At 44.1% G+C, this 25,863-nt stretch overlaps 1 protein-coding gene and 1 long non-coding RNA gene across 2 annotated transcripts in view; one reads left to right on the top strand and one right to left on the bottom strand.

The window, feature by feature from the left end:
* Positions 1-10,325, bottom strand: part of AQP10 (aquaporin 10) — a 50,102-nt gene extending 39,777 nt beyond the window's left edge. Inside the window, exon 1 of the mRNA XM_069218200.1 lies at positions 10,191-10,325. Coding sequence (XP_069074301.1) covers positions 10,191-10,289 — 99 coding nt within the window. The 5' untranslated portion in view covers positions 10,290-10,325. The remainder of the gene's footprint in view (positions 1-10,190) is intronic.
* The window catches only part of LOC138268493 (uncharacterized), a 178,067-nt gene that overhangs the window by 72,852 nt on the left and 79,352 nt on the right, over positions 1-25,863 (top strand). The window contains exon 2 of the long non-coding RNA XR_011200019.1: positions 7,754-7,851. This is a non-coding gene — a long non-coding RNA (uncharacterized lncRNA). The remainder of the gene's footprint in view (positions 1-7,753; positions 7,852-25,863) is intronic.

The following is a 25,863-nucleotide window of genomic DNA, read 5'->3' as shown; positions in this document are numbered from 1 at the left end:
TTTTGCTAACGTCAATCCCAGAAGTGCAAATTTGTATGCAGTTCTTGATTTAAGCTTAGTTCTAGCATAATGAGGTGTGCTTGACAGACTTTTTAATAGGCTTGTTCAAAATGTCACATAGCTTACCAATTACAGTTTGCCAGTACCCTAATAGTTATTCACAGCTCCATGTCATGTGTAAATAAGCATTGGCAATGCCAACAGGTGTGGCTTTAAATGAATGCTGTATGGTAATGTGAAGCATTACAAGTAAATATCATTGGACTAGGAATATATTTGAGTGGAAGCAAATAACTGTAGAATAATATTGGTGTAGATTAAATGGTCAGATGGCAATTGCACTATTGAGCCATACCTAAAAATCCTTGTAGGTTAATGGCTGCCCTCCTCCCATTTGTGCTGCTGCCAGAGAAACCATAAAATATCTTGTTATCTAAGACACTTTAAAGCATTCCAGTGTCATGTGTGCAAGTTCAAGCTTAGCCAGCTGGATAAATGAACAAAATGAGCACAACTGCACGGAGAGCTACCCATGTTTTTTGTGGAAGCACACAACTTCTGCCCAATCAAAACATGTACTCCCGGCTCCCAGCATGTGTGTGGAGCCAAAGCCTCTGTCTAGTGATGCTCACATAATTGTCTGGTGAGAGCTGAGCTGTTAAGCGTAAACATAATAATCAGCTCTTCTCACTCCTCGCATCTGGGACATTAAGCCAGTAGTGAGAGATATTCATAGCAAAATCTCTGTGATACTAGCAATAGGCTGTGTTGAGTATGTGAATTGCACAAAATGAATTCAGCAAGGAAATCTGTGCACGGCCCTTTAAGAAATGTTCTTGATAGTGGTTGAGGTAAATGTATATTAACAGAGACTCACTGTGGATATTCCAGTTGATAGAAGGTGTGATAAGACTCCTTAAACATCAAGAAAAAGATCAATTTACATACAGTCATTTATAAATCAGTTTATGGCCGAGTCTGTTTACCTCTTAGGGTCTTTATTTTTTCAAAGTATTGATTGACAGATAAAGGAAATGTTTAAGAGGAGTAAAGAGCATTAATTCCAAAGTCCTTTTTTTAAAACACTGCGAGTCATCTAAATGAAAACAGGCTTCATAAATTGCAAGCTGGGGGTTTTGAGAACATAAAATGCTAACAGCGTTACATTACATCTGGAAATCGATTAAGTCACACATATTATTTTATTACACCTGCATGGTGTAATATTACATCTGAACAAATTGCTTGCAGAGACTGGCATGCCCTGCAGAGTACATGAACACCAATCAAGCGTTCAAAATTGCAGGTATTCTTCAACTTTTCAGAGGATTATTCCAACCCAGGCAGTAAAGTAAATCTTTGTCCCAGTTGGGGCTTTTTCCCTCTTTAATATTCTCTTTACAAATTTGCTTGAAAGGACATTAAAATCCAAAACCTAAAGAACAAAGCATTTCACCAGTAATGGTTAGTTAAACAATAAGACAGTAGCTTTGCTAAGTTGGTGCTGGGCTCAGGGCATTCTTTGGGGCCTTTACGTCATCCCATGGCCAAATGTTAGCCATGGATGTGCCCAGCAGATACTGGTGGCAGAGCACGACATTGAACAATGCCCTGCGCCAAGAAATATCTCCCGATGTTGTGGCAGCTTGAAAATGTTCAGAGGCAGCAATGTGTCTGCCGAGCTATGTCAAAGGTGCTATGCTTTGTTGATTTTTATAGCGCCCCTCCAGTGACAGTATCTTGGAGCTATGCAGGTCTTTGAGTCTTGCCTCAAAGGGGCTTTGCTGGAAGGGAAAGGTCTTCAGCTTCTTGCGGATTTGAAATAGTAATGAGAAGGCTCTGATGTGGAGTGGGAGGTTGTTCCTAGCTTTAGGAGCATTGTTTGAGAAGGCAGGACCTCCTGATCTGCTTTTGCGTATACATGACACGTGCTAGTAAGAGTCTGGCTGAGCAGAGGTGCCTAGAGTGTTGGTGGAACTGCAGGCTACAACTGCGCTATGTAGTGCTTTGTCAGTGTGGGTGAGAAGCCTGAAGTGTGCATTCCTGATTTTGCAGCCAAAATCAAGGTATAGATTACAAATTAGGTTAGTCAAGTTACAAAAGCCTTCCACAGATAGGCTCAAAATTTAACTAATTTTTTGAGTGTTTAAAACATAAATCCTCAAAACTTAGCTGGTCTTCCCCTTTGCATCCTTGTGGCTCACTCATGCTCCTTCATGCATGTTAGACATGGCCTTGTTAGGGGGATTTCCCTGAAACGTTTTGATTTTTCCTCCTGGCTTTTTGCTTAATCCTTTGGCGTGGCCTTAGGAATGTGGGCACTTTCCCACTGTATTGCAGTGGGAAAGTGCACACACCCTTCCTACATAGGACAAGAAGGGGTCCATACGTGTGCGGTTGAGGTGCTGTACCCAGGAGTGCCCTGTAAAAAGGTACACCACATACCTGGGGCAGGTACACCCCTGGATACTGGTGGGGTGCTGCACTAAGTGTGCCACCCACCAGAATAGCCTGACCCACATGTATCAGGCCTGACAGTGCAGGTTCGTCTGTGCCCAGGGTGGCATCTCTCATGGCTTGACTAACCCTGAGCACACCTTATGGTACCCCTAGCGCACCCTCTTCAAGGCGGCGAGGATGGCAGGCATAAGGCAGAGCAGGAAAGAACCCCCACATTGGTTCTCCCTACCTAGGGGGTCAGTCCCTCCCATAGGTTTCACTGATTCCCTGTGAGTGGCCTTAGGGCCCAGGGCACTGTTTCACTGTGAGTACAGTGTGGAAAGTGCCAGGGCTCTTCCTACGCATGATAGGAAGTGATGCTACAGTGTGTACTGGACCAGCCCCTGCAGGTTGGAGTGGGCACACTCGCAATGGTATTTTGACATGTGCTGAGCCTGGCCTGGCAGGTCAGTATGTGCGCACTAGCCCAATGGTGTCCAAAAAGGGACTAGGTATGCCTCTGCTTACCAGTATGTGCACACTTGCACAATGGTGTTCCAATGTACACTGAGCCTGACACAGCAGGCCAGTGAGTGTGCACTTGCACAATGAGGTTTAAAGTGCCTTTGCTGCCCTAGGCCCTTTCCCACTGTGGATGCAGTGTAAAAGTACGCACGCCTTCTTACATACGCCAGGAAGGTAGCGCTGACCAGTATGTGCACATGTGCACACTGGTGTGCCCCTATGTACTTGGCCTGTCACAGCAGGCCTGATTGGGCGCACTTGCACCCGTGTAGAGTCTTGTAACTTGTGTCCAGCCTTCCCCTGCAGGCTTGTGGTGTGCAGGGCCCATATGCCCATGTAGTGAAAGAACACTTGTGTGTGTTTTAACTACACAAGAGCTGATCCGCCCATAGGTTAACATAGGGATAGATTACAACTGATCCTGAACTGCAAAAGTGGATTGCAGTGGAGCAGCCTCATGGTGTTTATTATTATCATTGTATTCACAAGGACAAACCCCTTTCCACGGTAAAGGCGGTTTTGTCAGAAATGCTAAAAAAATGCCACTTCTAAGAAATGGGCATTTCCATGTTCTAAAAACTATTTTGGTGCGTTTTAATTCCAACTTCATTTCACTGAAGGCTGGGGGAGGCACATCTGTGCATTCCCCAAGGACAGCCATAAAACAGAAGAACCAAAACAACAGGCCTCTGCCAGTTGTGGTCCTGGCTGGATAAATTGAGGGGAGAGGTTTTGACACTGACCTCTCAGGGCCAGATCATGGCCTGAATAAACATAACGATCTGCATTCCATGGTCCCATCGCAGACATGTCTGAAATTTAAAGGAGACATCTGTGGTTCAAAGGGGAACCCTTTGAACCCACCCCAACTTCAAATGCACACTTCAGTATATCTACAGGTACCACACTTTAGCAACTCAGAGCTATGCTTGTGGGAACGCGGGATGGAGATGCTGGACTGCATGGTGCACACTGCCAGAGGACTCTGTTGTGCACAAGGAGTATTTACTGCCCCGCAGGAAGAGACTGTGCCTCCTTCCGACACTGTGGTTGGCCTGGGCAAACTGGTCACTGCAGTGTGGCACTCTGAAGTTTGCTCTCAAAGAGTACAACGTCATGCCCCATGTTCTCTCATGGAAATCTCAGGGACATCAAAGACCTCCCGTGAGGGAACTACACTTTCTACCGGTGTCATCTGGAGAGCGGTGCCCTCGTAAGTACTCGCATCATCTGCTGGACTTCATTGGGCAGCAGCATTACGAGAGCTGAGGCAAGTATACTATCTAGAGACCAGTTTTACTTGGTGCAGTGCCTCCAAAGTATTGCCTGCATTTAAAGAAGTGTGACCTTCACCATGGGGCCACGACACGCTTAAGTGGCTTGTTTGAGAGTGGATTCACCAGTGCGGGACCCTCCTTGCCCGTCTTTGTCTACTTCATCGTATTTCTCTCATGCGACTCCCGACTGCATGCTCACTTTGTGCAGTGTCTGTGTCATAGGCAACGACCCCTGGAGGTGTGGGCATCCCAGAAGCAGTGCTGTAACCTACCTCATACAGACCCGCTGAACTTGCATCTTTTGTGTGTGTAGACAGATCATCTGATGCAGCTCAAGTCACTGTGCACCAGATGTTGTGCCTTATTCCAAGGAGGCACGGATCTGGAATCCTTTGTGTGCATGCTCAAGGATTTTCTGGTGCAACTCAGATCATTGCGCACCAGACGTTGTGCCTCATTCCAGGGAGGTACGACATCAAGCATTTTGTGTTGATGATCTGGATTGTCTGGTGCAAGTCAAGTTATCATGCATAAGACGCTGTGCCTCACTCCAGGGAGGCATGACATTGAACACGTCGTGTTTGCGATTGGAAGAGTCTGGTGCGACTCAAGTCATTGCACACCAGAATGAGAGGTACAGGAGTGGAATCCTTTTCATATGTTTAACCGGATTGTCTGGTGTAGCTCAAGTCATTATGCACCAGAAGTTGTGCCTCATTTCAGGGAGGTACAACACTGAGTACTTTGTGTGTGCAATCGGAACCTCTCTGGTGCGACTCCAGTCATCGCATACCTGATGTTGTGTCTCATTTCAGGGACATCCCGCATTAGGCACTTTGTGATCATAACTGTTCGTTGTGAATCACATCATTGCACACCCGATGAAGCGCCTCCATCCAGGAAGGTGCAGATTGGTACCTCTTTGTGTGCAACCGGGACCATCTGGGGCTTCTCAAGTCATTGTGCCCCAGACGTTGCGCTTCTTCTGAGGGAGGTGCGGGATTTGGTAACTATTGTGTATTAGAATGCCTGGCTTGGCCCACTGTGACCAGCGTGTATCCCCCAATGATCCTCCCCTTGTGCTTTTTAGACCTCAGCCCGAGCCGTAAGGCACGGTGCAGAGACCTCTCAGGGAACTTCCAGAGTGGTGTCCAAACCTCAATTTGTTGACTATTATCTGTTCCACTGATATCTCTTCCTTTTATCCACATATCGTCCCTGAGTACCTGAATAAGAGTGACTGCAGCCTAGCACCCGAGGAAAGGCCGTTTGAAACCTCAGCTAGTGGAGGTGGGTTAGTAGGGCCAATTGCAGGGTGGAGGAAGGGTCTGTGGTCTAAGTGGGGGGGGGGTGTCTGTGACCGCAGCAACATCTTACTGGCCGGATGTCAGGGCACCGCATTACAGTGCTGGAAACAACTGTATGTGTAAGTTATGAGCCGGCTGATATCTGTGGTGCCACCTGGCGGTGGCCAGGCACATCAGTTCTTGCCAGAGGACTTACACAGTTGCCCTAAGAATTTACCCATTGCGGCCTAGGCCACGGAGCTCATTTAAAGTGCCTCATTGCTCTGTATATATTCATATTGCTGCTATCATTGTGCACCGGGTTGAACCTTGGCCTGTGTATAATTGAGATGGGGTCATCGCTAGGGTGAGTATCGTGCTGAAAACGTTTGGCATCTCGTGGGTGTTGGGAAGGAATGTATTATTTTGCTCAGGTGTGCATGCTGCAAATGTCGTTTTAACACAGTTGGTCCTAGTACTGCTAGTGTTGTTTCAAATGGTGATTCCTGCACAGAGTTACATGTTATTCATGCTGTGTTAATTAATTTGTGTATTGAATACAAAACTTATTGACATACACTATGTGTGAAATCTCTTTTCTAATGCTCAGCGTAATTGTTGTGTGGTATTGCTCTGCCACTGATTTATACATGGTCCCTGTTACAAGTCTGACTGTTCTGTGCCAAGCTACCCAAGGGTGAAGGAAGGTTATACAGTGAGTGTAATCACCCACCCCTGATGGGAGTTTTGGGTTCTGCCTGGCTAGGGCCCAGCCTCTGCCAACCAGAACGTGTTGCTTCCAACAATGCACCCCCAATGAAGACGCTCAATCTTGGGTCCTAGCCAGGCCTGATCCACCATTGATAATGCATTAATTGAAACCACACAGCTGCCAGTGCAGGCACAGACTACCATGACCCACGACAGGATAAGCATCACACATATCCAGCAATACACGCCTAGACCGATGTGCAGCACCTTACACTGTTCTATGTCATGCACAGTTCTTCCAAAACACCTCAATCCTGGCACAAACTATTCATAATGTAGGTAATAATTTAATCCAGGACAGAACTGTGACTATGAACTTGCCACTACGCCCGGCAGCACCTCATGGTATTACTTTGTGGAGACTAGAGGCACTGAAACTAAGGGCAAAAAAATCACAAAATTATGCACCTGCATAGACTAAATTATGCAGCAGCATTGACTAATTTATGCAGCAAACTATGTGGCAAAGGAGAGGCAAACTGCACTGCATAATATCCGATTAGAGTTAAATTATACTTCACATGTTATGGCATTTTTGTAACTATTCTAAAACTGTAAGAAACTTGTATACAAATGCCACATCAACACTTGAAAAACTACATAGGGTTTTGAAAAAGGAACGAATACACCTCTAGCATATTGCCATTCAATATGAATTGTGTCTTGTGTGGGTGTGCAGACGGAAGAACATTTTATTAAGTGTTCTTTTGGCTTTCATAGTGTAAAATAATTTGTGTAATCATATACATTGCTGCAATCAGTAAAACAGAACAAGTCTACGTGTATAAGCATCTTGTAATGTAAGGTGCTCTTATATTGTCTTATGCATTCCAGTTATGCTTCAAAACTTGTTTTTACTTACGGGATTACTATAATTTCAAATTAGAGGACATCTGCAAGCACACCTTTCCAACCCGAAACAGTCATGAAGAACAAGATTGTACATTCCAAGTTTATTTTTTACCTATCACACTGAGAGTCTCTTTAAGAATCAAGACTGTGGACATTGGGAAGGATTTGAAGCTATCTGTGATTCTTTCGGGTGCCTCTTGAAATAACTGCTGCGTTGAGCACATTGTCCGTGATGTAGCACAATTTTTCAAAACATTTTCAGGACAAGAAAGACTCACTGTTTCAACCCAGTCTGAATTACATAGTATTTTTGGCTCGCAATCCATCTGGTGGGGATATTTACAGCAATTAGGCAATAGTCTCACCTGTTTAGTGCTTACAAACAGCAAGCTAGAGCTGAAAGATGACCACTTCACTTTTACAAAGTTGTCACACTCTGTGTTTCAGACCGCATGCAGCCCACTTTATTTAGATACGTTTTTTGCTGAAAACATCAAATCATGCAGCTGGTGGTAGAGCAAACAGCAAATGCAAAAACATATAAATTAACTATCATTGAGTATCATTAGGTTAGGTAAAAATAAATGTTTTATCTCTCTTCAGCAAGATACCGGTCATTACATTGGCAGTTATTACACCAGAAGTGCCTTTACACAGTATATTTTTTTCATCAAGAGTGCATTCATACCGTCGGTTGCTAAGTAAGTATAATTTGTAACTCCTCCTACGTTTATTACAAGTTTATACTTTTATATTTATATAAATATATATCTAATTGATATGTAAACGTATATTATAAATGTTCAAATTTAAACCCTATTTTTAAATATAAGTAATTATAATTGTTTTAGTTAAGTTTTAATAATTATTTCATGTAATTAATTTGACTAATTTTAATTATTATTAATTAATGTTATATATCCCATCCCTGCACATTCAAATCCCATTACTGTCTGTATACACTACCCAGCCATGAGCCCTACAGCATTCTTACTACCTTTATAAGGTAGCCAAACCTGAGCCCTAAAATCTGCTCATTACACCTACACAATACTCATACCAAAACCATAAAAACAAACACCTACTACCTATAAAAACTATGCATCCACAACCCTAAAAACGTGTTACAATTACTAAAAGCTACCTATTCCTGAACATTAAAAAATCCAAACCAACCCATCTCTGGTCAGTAAAATCCCATCGCCAGCCTTAAATATTTACTTTCATTTTATATAAATATTTAGACTTTTAAAAAAATGATATAGCCATTTATTAAATATTTTATTAATATTTAATATTCAGCTTTTTTTTACCTTATAATAATTCTAGAAATAACTTAAATTACCTTAAATTTATAAACTACAAAATGTAAATATGTATTAATCTAATTTCCTAATTATTTGTAAATATATGAATTTTTATATATAACTTTTAAAATAAGTATAGTCATCTTTCCTTTTGTATGTGTGAATATATGTGTGTGTGAATATGTGTTTGTGTATATGTGTGTATATATATATATATATATATATATATATATATATATACATACATATACACGTGTGTGTGTGTGTGTGGAAGTACATCTGTTTTAAAGTACCTGTGATCAAGGCATTCGCCGAAACACATTAGCATTGAGGACTCACGGTATCTGCTGCTCAAAGGTGTGAATAAAATGCTTGATTTGACTGTGTACTCGTGCCCTGGCCTTCTGTTATTAAATTGGGATATTTCCCTCTTTGCCGCGTCCACCCTGGAGGGTCTGTGGCCCCATGCGGAGCAATTTTGGATATGGGATACATATATATATATATATATATATATATATATATATATATATATATATAAAAAATCCCCAAATGGTTACATTCAAGCTGGCGCACACTTTCTGCTGGTGCTGACGCTGGAGGTCTAACCATCCTTTCCGATCTAAATTCACAAGAAATATCAGGGACATCGCACCCCAGTAGATTTTCTTTATTTGCACAAAGTAAATGTCCCACCTCCTATGCGAGTCCACCAGTACTTAATTTGTAAATGAAAAGGTGCCCAAAGCCCTCCTCTTAAACAAGCGCCTGCTGTATTTAAATATGCGAGCATGGAATACTGAGGTGGCGTAATCCTGAAGCCATCTTGGGCCTCTTCATTCCATAAGAAGCCACTCCCTGCCCCCTCAGCTCACTCTGGCAGCTTTCTACTTTCTCCCTTTGTGACGCTTTTTCGTTTTTCCCTTCCTCCTTCTTTCCCATATGTGTCTTTTTCTCGCAGCAAATGCTTGAGGTTGAAGAATAAGCCCCGGCCCTCAAAAATAAGTGCTGGTGCTCTGCACCGGAAACAACAAGCACAAATTAAGCACTGGTTTCCACTAACTATTAGTCTTGTAAAACTCGTCGGTGGTGGAACAGTTACTTTGTGCAAATAAAGAAAATCTGATGAATTGCTTACTGGAGTGCGACGTCCATGTTCTTTCTTTTTCTTTTTTCTCTCTCTCTCTCTCTCTCTCTCTCTCTCTCTATATATATATATATCTATGCATACATTTACGTATCCATATAGATAATGACCTGACTTGAAACGTAGAGGTATATGATGTAAAATACTTAAAAACATACATGCGATGTAAACACTCCTGCAGTACTTGCCTTCTATGTAATGTCCCAGAATGTAAAGACTGAGAGATAAAGGCATGATGCCTTTCGAGTCCTTGAACTCTGGACACAGCTCCGTCAATGCCCCTCACTCGTGAGATTCTAGAACTGGGACGCCAAAGTGCTCTTCCAGCAAAACGACTATGTGTGCCATTTATTCAACACACATTGCATTGATAGTTGATACTAAACTACACATGTAAATAATATACAACTCGACTTCATCGGTCTCTGAAAGGTGAAAAGTCTGAGTCGTCCGTGCTGGTATTAGCAGCTCCGACCTCCAGGTTACACGAAGACCTCTGCAGCAGGCGCACGAGCACGCTGAGGTATGTTTCTGGCTTAAGAGCACACCAATCCCGCACGGTGCCACCCAAGTATCATTTACTTACAATAAGGACGAAGACCCCCAGGAACTCGGCCAGGCACTCCCGGGCCAGGGGGTGCTCGATGCGCAGCAGGCCCCGGATTCGGGCCAAGGTGTAGGCCATGGCGCTGGGGGATGGATAGACAGGCAGGAGGGCAACCCTTGGAAGGACGGGACCCGAGGGCAGAGGGGTTGCATTTATAACTTACAAACGAGCAGAGGCGGAGTGCTGATAACAGGCCCGGCCTCCACTGTAAAGATGTTTATTAATAACCCGCAGAGTCTCCGCGAAAGCAGCGTTGTGTGTAATGCTGCACAAGGGCACAGTAGGCCACGCGTGGCCCCATCGGGATGGCATGAGCTGGTGAGTGGCCACCGGTGGCACTGGTGAAGGCCTGGTGCGAGTGGGCAAAACCTTGGCTCTGCTTTCTCAGCGGCTATGTGACAGGGTTCCGATATCCTTTCCTCGTCCGAGATAGCGGCGACGAATACTGGATTTACAGAAGGAACAGTACGATTCACAGGCAGGAGGGAATGGGATCTAAAACAAAAAAACGAAAGAACAAAAAACAAATACTACAGAGACGTTGGGCGGGGATGGAGGAAGGACCTGACAAGCAGAGTTAGCAGGGTTATCTCTCGCAGTGCAACTGATACTGGAAACGATTAGCTAGGCAAAGCCAAACTGGACTTAGGACTCATAGCACATCTTCCCTAATACGTCAACTGGATACATAACAAGTAAGGATTTGAAACGAAGCCTCCCTTATGTTTACAATGTTCACAAGTTCAGCGCTCTGAGCACCTGGCCATATCCCAAACACTTCTCTTCCGATGTATGAAGTAACAAACTTTGGGCCTCATTACAAGGCTGCCGGTCCTTGGACCGCCAGCCTTGCGGTGATGGTCGGACTGCCGCAACTAAGACTGCCACATTACAACCCTGGCAGGTGGAGCCACCAGGAACTTGGTTCCCAACGGGGTGACTGTGCTCGGAGTTGTACTCAGCCAGGGCAGTGCTGAACGCAGTGATGCCTGGGTGATTACAACTCAGCTTTCCGCCAGCCTTTCCATGGCGGGGACCCTGCTATGGAAAGGCTGGCAGCAAGCCAGTGCCGGGAGTTACGGGGGTTACTGCACTGCCAATGCCCATGGCATGGGCAGGAGCCCCCCTGCCCAGCACCACTGGAATGCAGACAGTGCACATTGCAATGGTGCTGGTGTGCTGTAGTATTGGCCTCAGCTCCCTTAAAGGAGCCGTGGCCAATTCATAGCACTGTTCCCGCCGGTCAGCCGGCAGGAACAGGTAATACAATGTTCCCGCCGGTTAGCCTGGCGGAAACATTGTAATACCCTCGGGGAGACCCCACTGGTATGTCGGTGGCATCCTCTCTGCAAGTTTAACGGTCAGCTCTTCTGACCCCCAAACTCCTAATGAGACTCTTTGTCTCCATTCCACTCTGTGATGATGTCTCATTATCCTCCTGACATACTGCCTCCCCTTCGGATGTTTCTCCTGTCTCCAATTTCACTAGCCTGTCTTCGAATATTTGTTTATTGTTTCATTTTTCACATCCTTCTACATTTACAGCACAACTAAAACCTGTAACATCTTGAAATGGACAGTGTGGCAAAGTAGCAAAGTGCCCCTTTTACCATGGTTACCCCCACCCCCTCCCACGCACATACATACACTTTTTGCCTGATATTGAGGCTGACTTGACTGAAAGTGTGCTGGGATTCTGCTAACCATGCAGCAGCACCAATGTTCTTTCCCTGAACTGTAGCATTGTTGCAACAATTGGCACATCCCCGGTCCCTTGTAAAAGGTACCAGTGGTACAGAGGGCTCTGTGACTAGGGGGGTCCCTAAGGCCTGCAGCATGTATTGTGCCACCCTAAAGGACCCCTCACCAAACACATGCACATTGCCATTGAAGACTGTGTGCGCTGGTGTGAAGAAAAAAGTAAAGTCGACATTTCCTCTCAGGGTCACATGCCCATTAACCACTGCCTGTGGCAAAGGTAAGTCACCCCTCTAGCAGGCCTTACAGCCCTAAGGCAGAGTGCACTATCCCACAGGTGTGGGCATAGCTGCATGAGCAATATCCCCTACAATGTCTGAGCCCATTCCTAAGACACTGAAAGTGCAGTGTGGCCATATTAAGTACATGGGCTGGGAGTTTGTCATTACGAACTCCACAGCTCCATGATGGCTTCACTGAAGACTGGAAAGTTTGTTATCAAACATCACAGCACAATAAACCCACAATGATGCCAGTGTTAGATTTATTGTAAAATGCACAGAGGGCATCTTAGAGATGCCCCCTGCACCCTAAACAACCCTTTAGTGTTAGGCTGACCAGTCTGTGCCAGCCTGCCACTAACAGATGATTTTCTGACCCCATGGGGTGAAGGTCTTTGTGCTCTCTGGGGTCAGAAACAAAGGCTGCTCTGGATGGAGGTGCTTCACACCTCTCCTCTGCAGGAACTGTAACACTTGGCATTGAGCCTCAAAGGCTCAGGCCTCCTGTTACGGTGCCTCAGGGAACTCCAGCTGGTGGAGATGCCCACCCCCCCAGATGAAGCCCCAGTTTTGGCAGCAAGTCCGCTGGAAAAATTTGGTAAAACAGTGAGGAGTGATCACCCCAGCTAGGACCACCCCTAAGGTCTCCAGAGCTGAAATGACCACCTCCCTGTAGAATCCTCCATCTTACTTTGGAGGACAGGGACCAAGAGGGTTAGGAATGTGCTGTGCTCCCCAAAGGAAGTGGGCACAGCAAGGGTGTAGCTACCCTCAGGAACAGTAGCATTTGGCTACTGCCCTTTGACCCCTGTAATGCCCCTAAACCTAGGATTTAAGGGCACCCCTGAACCCAGCTCACCATATTCCTGGCGATCTCAAGAAGAAAAGAAAGAGGCAAGAAGGACTGCTAAGCCGTCCCCAGTAGAAAAGACTCCAGACACCAACTGACTTGAACCCAGCCCTATCGGCCTGTCTGCAGCTTCTGAAGCCCTGCTACACACAGGTGACACATCCTGCAGTACCAGAGACCTCTCCAAACCCCGAGAGGACTGCCTGCCCACCAGAGGACCACGAACTCCCAAGGACAGTGGCCCTGTCCACACGAAACTCCAAGAAGGACTCTAGAACCATCCCAGATCCGTGAGTCCCACCCACTCTGCACTGGACGCCCATGGCCCGAGTGGGCCACCAGTCCAGAGCAGGTCCCCAGGCGATTCTGATATTGCGCTCACTCTGGGCTGACCCCTCCTGGCCAACACATCAATGCCTGCACTCTAAATCCAGGAGGACCCCGTGAACACGAAAGAACCGGACAAAGATTCCCGATGCCTAAACGTACCCATGCACCCGCAGCCCCCTGACCTTGGGGAATCCGACCACTCATCCAGCAATGTCAGCAGGCGGCCCGCCTCCTTGTCCAGCCTGTGGTTTCCCGGAACCGACCCCCTGGACCCAGCTTGCAGCATCATTGTGACCCTCTATTGAAAAGCATTGGGAGCCCAATGCTATGTTTTCACCCTGCACCCAGCCACCCCTGTGCCGCTGAGGATGTGTGTGTTTGGTGCTGACCTGTGCTCCACCCTCCACCCACCGGTACTCACCTAAACCCCCAGGTCTGCCCACCGACGTCGCAGGTACTTACCTGCCAGCAGATCTGTTTCTGAGTGTCCCCAGTCTCCATAGGATCCCATTCTAAATCAAACTTCAAATTTGACCTCTGCACCTGGCCGGCCCCGTGTTGCTGGTGGTGTAAATTTGGGCTCATCCTGAACCCTGACCCATGTACACTCTAACCCGTGGATACTGGAACTGTATGTTGAGACATTGAGTATTTGCCTCAAAAATGAACTAATGCTTTCCTCCCCTTAGGACTGTTCTGAAAATTGCACTTTCAACTTTTGAAAGTGAAAAGTGTTACTTGCCTGTAAACTGTTTTATTTGCCAAATCTAAACAAAGTGACTTTGATACATATGCTTTTTACTTACTCACAACCTGCAACAAGATCCTTTTGGTTTTAGAAATTCAGGAACAAAATATATTTTTCCAATATAAATACATTGACCTGGAGCTATTGATTGAGTGTGTTCCTCATTTCTTGACTGTGTGTGTGTACAACAAATGCTTTGCGCTGCCCTCTGACCACACTACCACAAAAGAGAGCATTAATGTTATCTACTTGAGCCTCTGTTAAGCCTCTGAGGAGCCCCTGGACTCTGTGCACACTATATCTCATTTTGATAAAGTATATACAGAGCCAACTTCCTACAGACAGTTTCACTATTCATTTTTGAACCAGGAAATTGTAGCTGCCTACAGTCGTACGCCTTTTGAATCAGTGCTTAATACATAAATACATAAGTGCAGGGCCCCAAATTTTTCTTCTGAGCTTTTCTTTCTTGAGTCCACCATTTACCGTTCCTTCACCACCTCCACACTTCCTGTCTCTTTATCTTACATTTTTAGTTCTTAATCACTCATTTATCCCTCTGTTGCTGTTTCTTTGCTTATGTTTTTTCTCGCTTTGCTGCTTCTGTTTCTCTTGTTGTGGATCAAAACTTGGTGATGAAAATAAGACTCAGACCCAAAACTTGAGTGTCGGTTCCCACCACCTGAAATTACATCTAAAAATGGATCACTGCTGTAAATATGAAGTATTATAAATATATTACACACAATGATGGATGGGAAAACTAAAAATACTTTTGTGAAGAAGTGCTTCTGAAGAACTAATTTCGAAGAAAAATGAATTTATGTTGTATTGCAAATCAGAAGGAACTCTCACAGAGAATATTCAAAGAAAGAGGATCGCTAACAACAGTTAGCTTGACAGGCAATGACAGCCACTGTTTTAAGTCTTAGTGAAGGCCTAACCCAAAATACACCTCAACGCTCAAACTATTCAGATCTTTAAACCTAACACAAAAAAATAAACATACCACTAACTCAAACCCTTACCAAACCCCTAAGTGAAAAATATCCTAACCCTTAGTGATCAGCAGTCTGAGGAGGGCCTTGAGATATCTCGGTCTGCTGATCACTAAATGAGGCTTAGGGTTTTTTAACTAAGTACTAAAGTTATGCAACAACATTAATACATATGAGTATACTGATACAAACCTATAAACCTAAACCAACTATCATATTCTCAATCTGGGAGCTGTAGTTGGGAAACAATAACAATGGCTCCCCCCACCTGCCCCCAGGACAGCTAAAAATACATTTTTCTAAACAGTACGATTTAAGGTATCGCTGTCTGCCAGCAGATTGGGCAAAAGATGGGTGAGGAAGTTTCAAATTAAAAATTACAATAGGTATACTTGTGTATGCCCTTTAATGTATATCCTGAAGTTATTAGGATAGCTATTGTATTATATGGAACATTGCAGGAATACAATACTAGGTGACAACCTATCCAGCAAGACATTCAGTTCTTCTGAACAACTACAGGCAGTGTTTTCTTTGCCAAAACAATCTTTAAGTATTTGCGTATTAGGAATTGTATTGGGCATTTAGCTCTTGATGAGCTGTCTGTGGAAAAAAATGCCCTACTTCACAGAATTACCACATAAAAGACAAGATTGAAGAATACTACCTGGTATTAATAGAACTTGACTAGGATTGTATTACTAGTCGGAATCAAAAGTGGGCCAGCGACTACACACGAGGACGGAGCAAGCAGAAATTAAAAAGACTATTAGGCTCTGCAGTCTTCTATTGCTATCTGCCAACCTCATTACAGAAAACTATAAAAACTATCTTTAATCTGTCTTACACTCCTGCCAAATTGTGGAGATGGGGCTGGAGGCCAGCTCAGAATGTCGTCACTGCAGAAAAACTGATGCCGACACAGTACACATGTTAGCACCTTGCAGAGCTCTGGAGAGCGATTGGACGGTAATCGCTAAATATATGGGTGCCCTGAATGGGACTAAAATCAAGACGAGACCGCAGGTGATCATATTTAGTCACAACAATTACTTTGGGACTTCTCCCTTTCTTTTTGTATCACTATTGGCTGTTTATGCATTGCTGTGGAATAGTTGAACCCTGAAGCTCTGCCTTTTCAACAACTGTTAACTCGCTATCCAGCAAGATACTATATAGAACATGCCCTTTCCCGGGGTAAGGGGAGAAATGCAAAAACAAAAAAAAAGAAGACATTTAATCAACTACAATGTAGATAAAGACTAATGCATAACTGATGGACCAGTAATCTAACTATAAGCAGTTCAGACAACCCTTTGCCTCTTCCCCTCCTATTTTTAATTACTCTTGTTAATTGGCTGTATTTATAATTCTATATAGTGGATTTGGATATTTATTGAATTCGCATTTTGAAATCAATAAATTAAGTACTAATGCACTGCACCTTAAATTACCTACTTTTGATCTTATCTGTATAATGTGATTTGAAATCAACTATTACAAAAGGTAACATAGGTCGAACATCCCGTACACATTTGAGGGCCGGTATAGAGGGCCTGTTTATGAGTTTGGTGGTTGGATGACCCGACCGCCAAACTCGTGGGGATGAGGTGGCTGTCAATCCAGCTGCCTCACCCCACCGTATTACGATGTTCCCACCGGGCTGACCAGCAGGAAGATATTATTACGACGTTCCCGCCGGTCAGCCTGATGGGAACAGTGCTACAGTATTGGTCTTGGCAAGCCAGACAGTGTGCATTCCGAGGGTGCTGGCAGGGGGCCCCCTGCATAGCTTTTATGGCAGCCTTTCCATAGCAGGGGCCAAGGCTGACGAGAAGGGGACTTGTGCTCAGCAAAGCACAAGTCAGACAGCTGTCAGCCCGTCAGGAACCATGTTCCTAGTGGGGACGGCGGTCCCCTGGCGGTCGACCGCTAGGGTGGTAATGTGGCGGTCAGACCGTCTGGAGTGCAGCGGTCCGACCACGAGGCTGGTGGTCTCAAGACCAGCATCTTTGTAATGAGGCCCTTAGTATCACAAGAGAGCAGAGAGAGAGGTTTTAGAAAACACAGTGCTAGAACACCATTTAACACCCTGTTACCTATGGGTGTGGATATAGCGTAAGCCCAACAGTTGACCCTATGAAGTAGATAAGGCAAAATATATTGAAAATCATGACTAGAAAACTGCAAGAATAGTGATCAAAGTTTAAATATAAAAGTCCAACTACATTTTTTATTTTCACAGTTTTGATCCTTGAACTGGAAAGTTGAGATTAGCGTTCCATTTAAGCCACAAGACATTACGGTTGAGGTCCAGTAGTCCAAATTTCTTCAATTATTACAATCAATATCCTCCCTAAAATAGGATAGTATTTTGACTTCATTATTAGTTATATATTAAATCTTTTTAGGGAAAGCATATTCGGTACACAATAAGGTCAGTGTGCATCCTCAAAAGATCAGTGGTCATTCAATTTTGTGTCTCATCTACACAAATGATGTCCTCCTAATAAGCAAAATAAGAAGTGGATTGCAGTGACTGATGAATGCACTGAACAAGTATACCCGAAACAAAGAGGGCGTGAAGGAAAACGCTGAGAGGAGCAACGAAGAAGCGCACCACATCTGGAAGCCAGAGGAGAACACAACATCAACAACCACAAGAGGAGAAGACGTGGGACCCGGTTTTCAGGAGCCGAAGAAGCAGACAAGCAAGATGGAGAGAGGAGGGGAAGTACCAGAGTCAGAGGCCAGACCCGAGAGGTACCAGGACCTTCTCAACATGGAGCAGCCCAGCCACGTGGCTACACAAGGTACAGGGCTATGAGAGAGGGAGAGGGAGAGAATATGAATATGAATGAATGCCCCTAATTAAAAATAAACCGGATTCCTGGTGGAAGCAGCCTGTGATATTTTGCACATGTATGCATGACCAGCACTATTTTCTGTGTGAAGCACCGTGTTTGGGGAGAAAAGAACCCCCTTTCACTGATCCCCACTTACCTGAAGCCCATCCTTCATTTTTTTTGTTTCTTCTCTGAGGAATATCTGCTGTGGCTCTAACCTAGGAGACAGTGTCCCGCACCACCATATGCTCGGAGAGCTGATCCACGCCTGACTCAACCTAACCAAATGAAAAAGAACATAGGATAAGAATGGTTTTGACCACCCAATAAATGGTTAAAAAATAAAAACATATCCCTTGTGAAACCACCCTAGTAGAACTGTGTTACTCTGTCCTAAACCCTTACAGTAATAAAGTATTCACCTGGGTATATGTCTCCCACTTGCATACAGCCCCCTTCCCTCCAGGCCTGAAATAACACATTGGTTGTCATCTGTAAGGTATAAAGGCACCTGGGCAGTAGAACCATCTTGGATATCGCCAATCTACCCAATAGTGAGAGCGGCAGCATGTTCCAAAATGCTACCAACTTTCTCAGGGAGTCAACCCCTCTACCCATGTTGAGACACAATTGCTGCTCCTGTGTATGCGTCACCTGCATCCCCAAATATCTGAAGTAGGGAGACGATCCAGCGGTGTGGTAGCCAACGCCTCCAGTGGAAAGATGACTGACTTATGTTTATTTAAACGGAGAACTGGCGTGTCCCCAAATGCCTTCAGAAGTTGCAACAACCCTGGCAGTGCACCATGTGGTGACGACATGTAGAATAACACGTCATCATCGTAGAGTGAGATAATATGATTAACGTCACCCAACTTTATACCTCCGTCCCCTATGTCATGGCATGCTCAAAGGGCCAAGGGCTCAATAGCTAGTTCAAACAGGAGGGGTGACAGAGGACAACCATGTTGGGTGCCCCTGCCTACCTCCTACACCTCCGATCGACTTCGTCCCACCCGCACGCTCACTATGGGTTCTGTGTATAACAGACGCATCCAATCTCGAAACCGGGGCACCGAACCCCATCTCCTTCAGCACTGGAAGTAAATATCCCCAGTCCACCGTGTTGAATGCCTTCTCCAGGTCTTTAGAGATCAGAGCCAGCTCCTCCCCACGGTCTTTCACCTCGTACAGAAAATGCATTAGACGTTGCAGATTCATGCCTGTGCTACGCCCTGGAATGAACCTGCATTGGTCCTCGTGGAGAACCAGAAGAACACAGGATGCCAGCCGAGTGGCGAGTAGCTTGCACAGGACTTTTATGTCCGCATTTCTCACAGTGAGCGGACTCAGGCTCTCAATATTTGAATGGCCAGCCTCCGATGAAAGATCTTGTATATAATCATCTTGGTAGCATAACAGACAACAAAGGATCCTTTCATCCACATTAACAGTACATAAAATCAAAAGCCTCCAACTGGGTCCATGCCTTTGTCTGTCTTCCAAGATATGCCTCGTTAGCACAAATACAGTTAGAGTTGGGCCTCATTAACCAAATAATATTGTGTCAAGGGACATTTGCGACCATGTGTTTTAAATTGACAGCAGCCAAATCATTGATCTTCTGCTTGGGTTAGAAATTGCAAACGCAGAAGAAAAAAACTCCAGTACAAGCTTTTTTAGGAGAATCCCTGAATAAGATACAAATCAGGAAGCTTGGGCCATACTGGTTTCTATTTTGCACATTCAAACAACTCATTACCAAAATGCATTCCCTTTCACTGCTTAAAGACAAAAACGAGCTGGCAAACCATAATCCCGCTTGAACGATTATTAATAACTATTCTTCACTGGCACCTACCACCTTACTTGGGTAGAGGTTTCTAAAAAAAATAATGTTTTACTGCTTTGAACGCTTGCCAACTTTATATTTAGGGCATGATTTACATGTTGGCGGTAACGGTTCTGCTGTCGAGTTTATTTGACTGAAAACCTGTCTGCCTCAGTGACGGTCCGCCTGCTGTATTTAGATATTTAGATGTTTGCGGTCCCACAGGCAAAAGCCTGCAATCGAACCGACATCTCCACCAAGAAACACTGCCCTCGTCGATGGCAGGATAGGGAAAAGTGGCTACCGCCAGGACCCCGGCCACCCTTCCTGCCGTGCAGATTGGGATGTGCCTGACCACCAAGCAAAAAGTGGCAGACTGACCGCCACTTCTGAGATGGCTGATTGGAGGGGGAAAGAGAGTGAAAACTTTTTTCCTGATTCCACCTCCACCTTGACCTGACAACACCTACCATCACTGCAGCCACTGACCCACGGAGAAAACACGACCCATGCCCATCACCATTGCCAATCTCAAAGGTAGGGACGCCGCATTGCCAGGGTACTTTGGGTGGGCACTGCACAGGAGGTCGGAACCACTGCAGGCATATACATGTCACAGTAATTTTTTTAAATCACTGAGACATGCATGTGACAGGGAGACAATTGTGTCACACATAGATGGGGACACACTGGCACAACACGCATATCGCACACATACACACGTCATTGTGATGTCATTATTAATTGCCAAATGAATGCTGGCATCACAATGACAGTACAATCATACTTGTCAGCGGTGTCCATGTGTGCACATTGTAAGGGGACCAGTACTGGTAATGTTTGTGCTATCTGTTGTGTAGATGAGTCAGTATATGTGTGTGTGTGAGGATTGGCTGATTGAGGTGGCGGGAGCTGTAGTGTGGTGTGGTTGTGTCTGTATGTGTGTCACTTACATGTGAGATCGATGTTGTGTATGTTGTGTTGCCATGTGACACATTCAGATGAGCGTTGCTGTTCTGTGGTGGACGCTGTTGTAATGTGTATAGTTGTGCTTGCATGTGAGTCTGTTTGTGTAGCTTAGTGTGCAGTTGTGTTGGTTGTTGTGGTTGTATTGTGTGTGGGTGCAGTGTCAATGGTTTGTGTGTTGTGTTACGGATGTATGTCAATGAGTGTTCTCGGTATGTACCAGTTGTGTTATGTTGGAACTGTAATGGATGATGGTGTGTATGTGGTATGTTGTGTAGTGTGTAGTGCAGGGGGACACATATAGCTAAAGGACAGTGTATGTGTCACTAAGCTCTATTCCATAGCCACTGCATTTGTACGAAGTCCGCTGTCTCCCTCCATCAGCAATCCGTTGCCAGTCCACAGCTTGAAGAGCTGTAACATCTAAATAAGGTTGACTTGATGGTCTTTTCAGGTCTTCCACCAATGCGGCTTGGTGGTAACACCATCAAGATCTAAATCAGGCTGTAAATCCTGAAATGAGGTAACAAGCAGTCTGAAAGGAACTGCGCACCCTGCAAATATAGCAAAGAGCCAGTTGCCTATATTGTTTGCGTTTTCCCATGATTAGCCATTGAAAGAAGAGCCCGCTGAAACAAAAGCTCAGCCTGATGGGAATTCTAATCTGCATTGGTTGCTTCCCTTCAAGCAACCAACATGCTTCTCAGCGACGATTTTGTAAGTTCATAGGGATAGTCGGAAACAAAACAGGGATCACTAATGTAAATTAATTTAATTGTGTGAAAGTAATAAGAAGTTGGATTCATAGACAGTGAGTTATATTCTTCACACATCTTTTTATTGTAGCCATATGCAATGGTTTAAATTAACTAAGCACAAAAATAAAATTTGAAGTTCAGGCTTATGATTACACATTTTTATTCATTTAGGGACACATGGTAGTCCTTGACTTTTTTTTTTTTAAAGTTCATGATACCTTGTAACTATATACAGTTTCATGCATACTTCCTATAATACTAACAGGCACATTTTTTACTGTCATTATAATTTTCCATTACAGGAGTTTTACTCACTATGTCCAATTACTAGAATTCTAGGCTAAGGTAACTTCCTGATCTAAAATAAAACCGATGCTTTTGAACTGAATGACACATTATACTATTGTCATCTTGATGTAACAAAAACTGGATTTTCAGTACAGATTCTTGTATGACTTTCACTCTACTAACTTAGAGGCTAGTAGCGTCAGGTCTTCCTATACATTAACATAAATATCAGATATATTATTCCTATTCTTTGTCTCTCATAAGACTAACCGGGGTCAGAAAGTGCTGGACAGTCTCATAACATATAGTAGAGCCTCTTAAATGACTGACGTGGCCCTTTTCTTGACTCACGTATATGTTGGGTAATCTGACTTTCGAAACCACTACATACACAACCGACTCAAAAAACGCTGTTTCTTCAACACCAGTCTACCATCTCATATGACTTTGAATTCGAAACTGTGTACCCCCTAAAAAAAGGTATAAATGTTTATTTGTCTCTAGGGTAACCATATGCTTGTCATAACTACCTCTTTATTGTACTACAACTTCTGTTATTCGCAGCGCTGAGGAAGTCCGTAGGATGAAACACTTGTTAGATGCCAGATATTAATTGATGTGACCTCGATCATTATGACTTGTGATCTAAATGGAATGCTATTCTTGACAGACCAGTTACAATATCCCAACCGATAAAATAAATATATTTATTTAGCCTTTTATATTTCAACTTTTATCACTATTCTAGAAGTCTTGTAGTTGGGTGCTTCAACATCTTTTGCCTTCTGTAGTTATTTGAAAACATCTACCTCAAATAAAATATTTTTTTTAAAAATTAAAAATATCTTCATCCTAGCCATAGGGATACTATTAATTCAAACCTAAATCATGACCCTAAACTTTGACATAACCCTTAATGTAACACTACAGTGTTTTGTTTCTCTGTCACCTATTTGGGCAACTGTCCCAGAACTTGTCCCTTATTTAATTTATTTATTCAACTTGTTTCAAAATCTATCAAATTAATTGGTCACACGCTTTAATCAAATGCATTCTTTTATCTTAATGAGGCTTTCGGAACTGTCTGAAGGAGGTCACAGTGGTTCTGGTGAAAACTGACAACCCCTTCGAACTCCCTGATTTTGGTTTTCTAAGATAGGTCAAGCACTAGACTCTGTCAATGCAACCAACAATCTGGGCTTCATCCTTGAGGAAAAACCAACACTTTCGACCAAATTAAATTCACTTGTCTAATTATGTTTCTTTAAACAAACACACGCTCAAAACTCTCCACATTCCTTCCTTCAAACCTTCGATTTCTTCCAGTCAATACCCTCATATTGTAAGGGCTGGACAATGGGAGCACACTGTACCTTGGCCTGTCAGGTTATCTGCCAGTCCCAGTGTCACAGCCGGGACCAGCTGTAAAGCACACAAAACAGGTCCGTCAGACTAGTTTCTGCTCTCAATGAAACTTCCCAAAATCAATACACCAGGAAATCACTTCACTGGCTTCATATTATGCAAGGGATCATATTTAAAGCATTATGTGTTGCCCACCTTAGTGTTTCTTGCTGGCCCGTCTTCATAAAGCAGATGCTCAATCCTTACCTCACAGGGTGGAGAGTCTGCTCACACTCACAAGATTGAACATCTACCTACAGGAGTCGAGCCCTTTCTTCTTTTGTTCCTTAATATGAGACTTACTCCCGTTCCACATCCACCAACTCATTATTATTTTTTCATTACAAAAAGTATTCAAAACCCACATATTCAGTTACTTACCACTCTAACTTGCAGCTTGTACTGTATTGTAGCCTTTAAATAGCGCTTCATAACGTTGATGGGATCATCTAACACTAAAAGAAATTCTAGCATTCGCGCTAAGAATTTTTCAATTCTATTAAGGACACGGAGGCGAGGATTATGCTTCTCTTTCCATGCTTTATTTTTAACAGCAGCCAATGAAAACCATGGAAAGTAAAAAACTACATTTCCCAACATTAGAAATATCACGTGATGAACCATAGAGGAGGAAGCCTATAAAGTGTTGCATCACACCCAGCCACTCCTCTTTCTTTGTCCAAAATTCGCAACAGAAAAACCAAAGTCTTAACATGAACTTGAAAACAAAAATCCTGAAAACAGAAGAACTGGAATCCCACTTGACTGGAAGTAGAACGATGTCAAAACGGCCAAACTACTTCTCATCATTTCCTAGGAAAAAGGAAAAAATTCAGGCCATAAAAACTGAATATCATAATAGATACTTATATCAACTACTAAACAGGGTGGGAAATCACTGAAAAACAGTAACTCGTACATGAACTTAATGAAAATACTATGTACCACAATAAATAATATATAACAGTGCGGCGGGATAATCCTTGCCTCCGTGTCCTTAAATTCTTAGTGCGAATGCTAGAAAATGTATTATTCTATGTCAGGACCGGAGGCTCAGATTATGCTTGTTCAAAGCTGATTCACAACCACAGATGCAATGTCAACAATAGGTTTATAATAAAACGTTTTAAAAGTCGAAGGGGAAGACCAGTCTGCTGCCTTTAAAATGTCCTCTAAACGAGAACCCAAAGCCAAAGACTTCGAAGCCATAGCTCCTCTGGCAGAATGAGCACCAAATCTAGAAATATCAGTGCCTGCTTCACTCAGAACCCAACGTACCCACCTGGCGAGGGTGGCTAACGAAACAGGATGATAAGGTTTAACTAATGATATAAGCAATTGCCCTCCCATATCAGAACGAAACTCTTCTGTACTCACCTCGTAAGCTTTGAGGCACTGCACCACAAAAAGATTGGGGTTGTCCACAAAACAGGGATAAGAAACAGTCTTCAGATTGCATTTAGTTCTACGCGAAATAGAAAAAGAGACCCCATCTGGGGAAAAAACTCTCCCAGCCAAATCCAGAGCCCTGACATCTGAGACTCTCTTGCAGGAGATTAAACATTATAACATAGTGAGTTTAGCAGATAACTGTTTTCTAGACAAAAATCTATTACATGGCCAAGATTCTAAAAATCAAAGTACAACATTAACATCCCAAAGGGAAGAATAACGAGGGCGAGGGGGGTTAGCCAATCTGATACCCTTCATTAATTTGCACACAATTGGGGACTCGCCAATGGGCTTACCCTCCACAGGAGAGTGACCTGCCGAAATAGCAGACCGATAGTTATTGATAGAGTGATAAGCCAGTCCTGATGCCGCTAGAGACGAAAGGAAATTTAGGACCAGACAGCAACCTGCTGAAGAAGGATCCGCACTCCGAGAACTACACCAAGAGCTCCATCGCTTCCAAGCCGAAGCGTATCTCTTGTGAGTACTGGAGGACCAGGAACCTGCAATGAACTCGGAAGACTCTTGCGAAAGCCCTGGGATGCTCCATCTTTCCCTGAAAGACGCCAAGCCACGAGGGATAGCTGGCCCGACAGGATTAATGGATGCCACAGACCCAGAGGGTCCTGGAGAAGATTCTCCCGGAAGGGAAGAAGGATCGGATGATTGCAACTCAACTCCATTGCCAACGGGAACCAAGCTTGGGATCTCCAAAGAGGAGTCACCAGGACCAACTCCGCATGCTGACGTCTGATCTGAGCCAAGACCCTGGGAACCATTAAGAATGGAGGAAAAGCGTAACTCTGCTCTTGAGACCAGTCCTGAAGAAAGGCATCCGTCTTTGATGCTTCTGGATCTGGTCTCCAACTGAAAAAACGTTTTGTCTGTCGGTTGAGGTGAGACGCAAACAGGTCTATTGAAAAAGGACCCCACCGTGCAGACAGAGCTCTGAAAACTCCAGGATGTAACCTCCAATCGCTGAAGTCTCTCAGGTGACGAGAGTTCCAGTCCGCCACCAAGTTGTTGGCTCCCGGAAGGTACTCTGCCACAACTGAAATCCTGTGTTGAAGGCAAAAGTGCCAAAACTCCTTGGCTATCTCTGCTAAAATGCGGGAACGAGTTCCCCTCAACTTGTTGACATATCTCCCCGCCGAGATATTGTCCATGCGAAGGAGAATACAGCAGTTCGCCCTGATGGGAGA

Source organism: Pleurodeles waltl, chromosome 12 (genome assembly GCF_031143425.1).
Source record: "Pleurodeles waltl isolate 20211129_DDA chromosome 12, aPleWal1.hap1.20221129, whole genome shotgun sequence".
In the NCBI taxonomy this organism is placed as follows: Eukaryota; Metazoa; Chordata; class Amphibia; order Caudata; family Salamandridae; genus Pleurodeles; species Pleurodeles waltl.
This window is presented reverse-complemented; position numbering and strand designations above follow the sequence as displayed.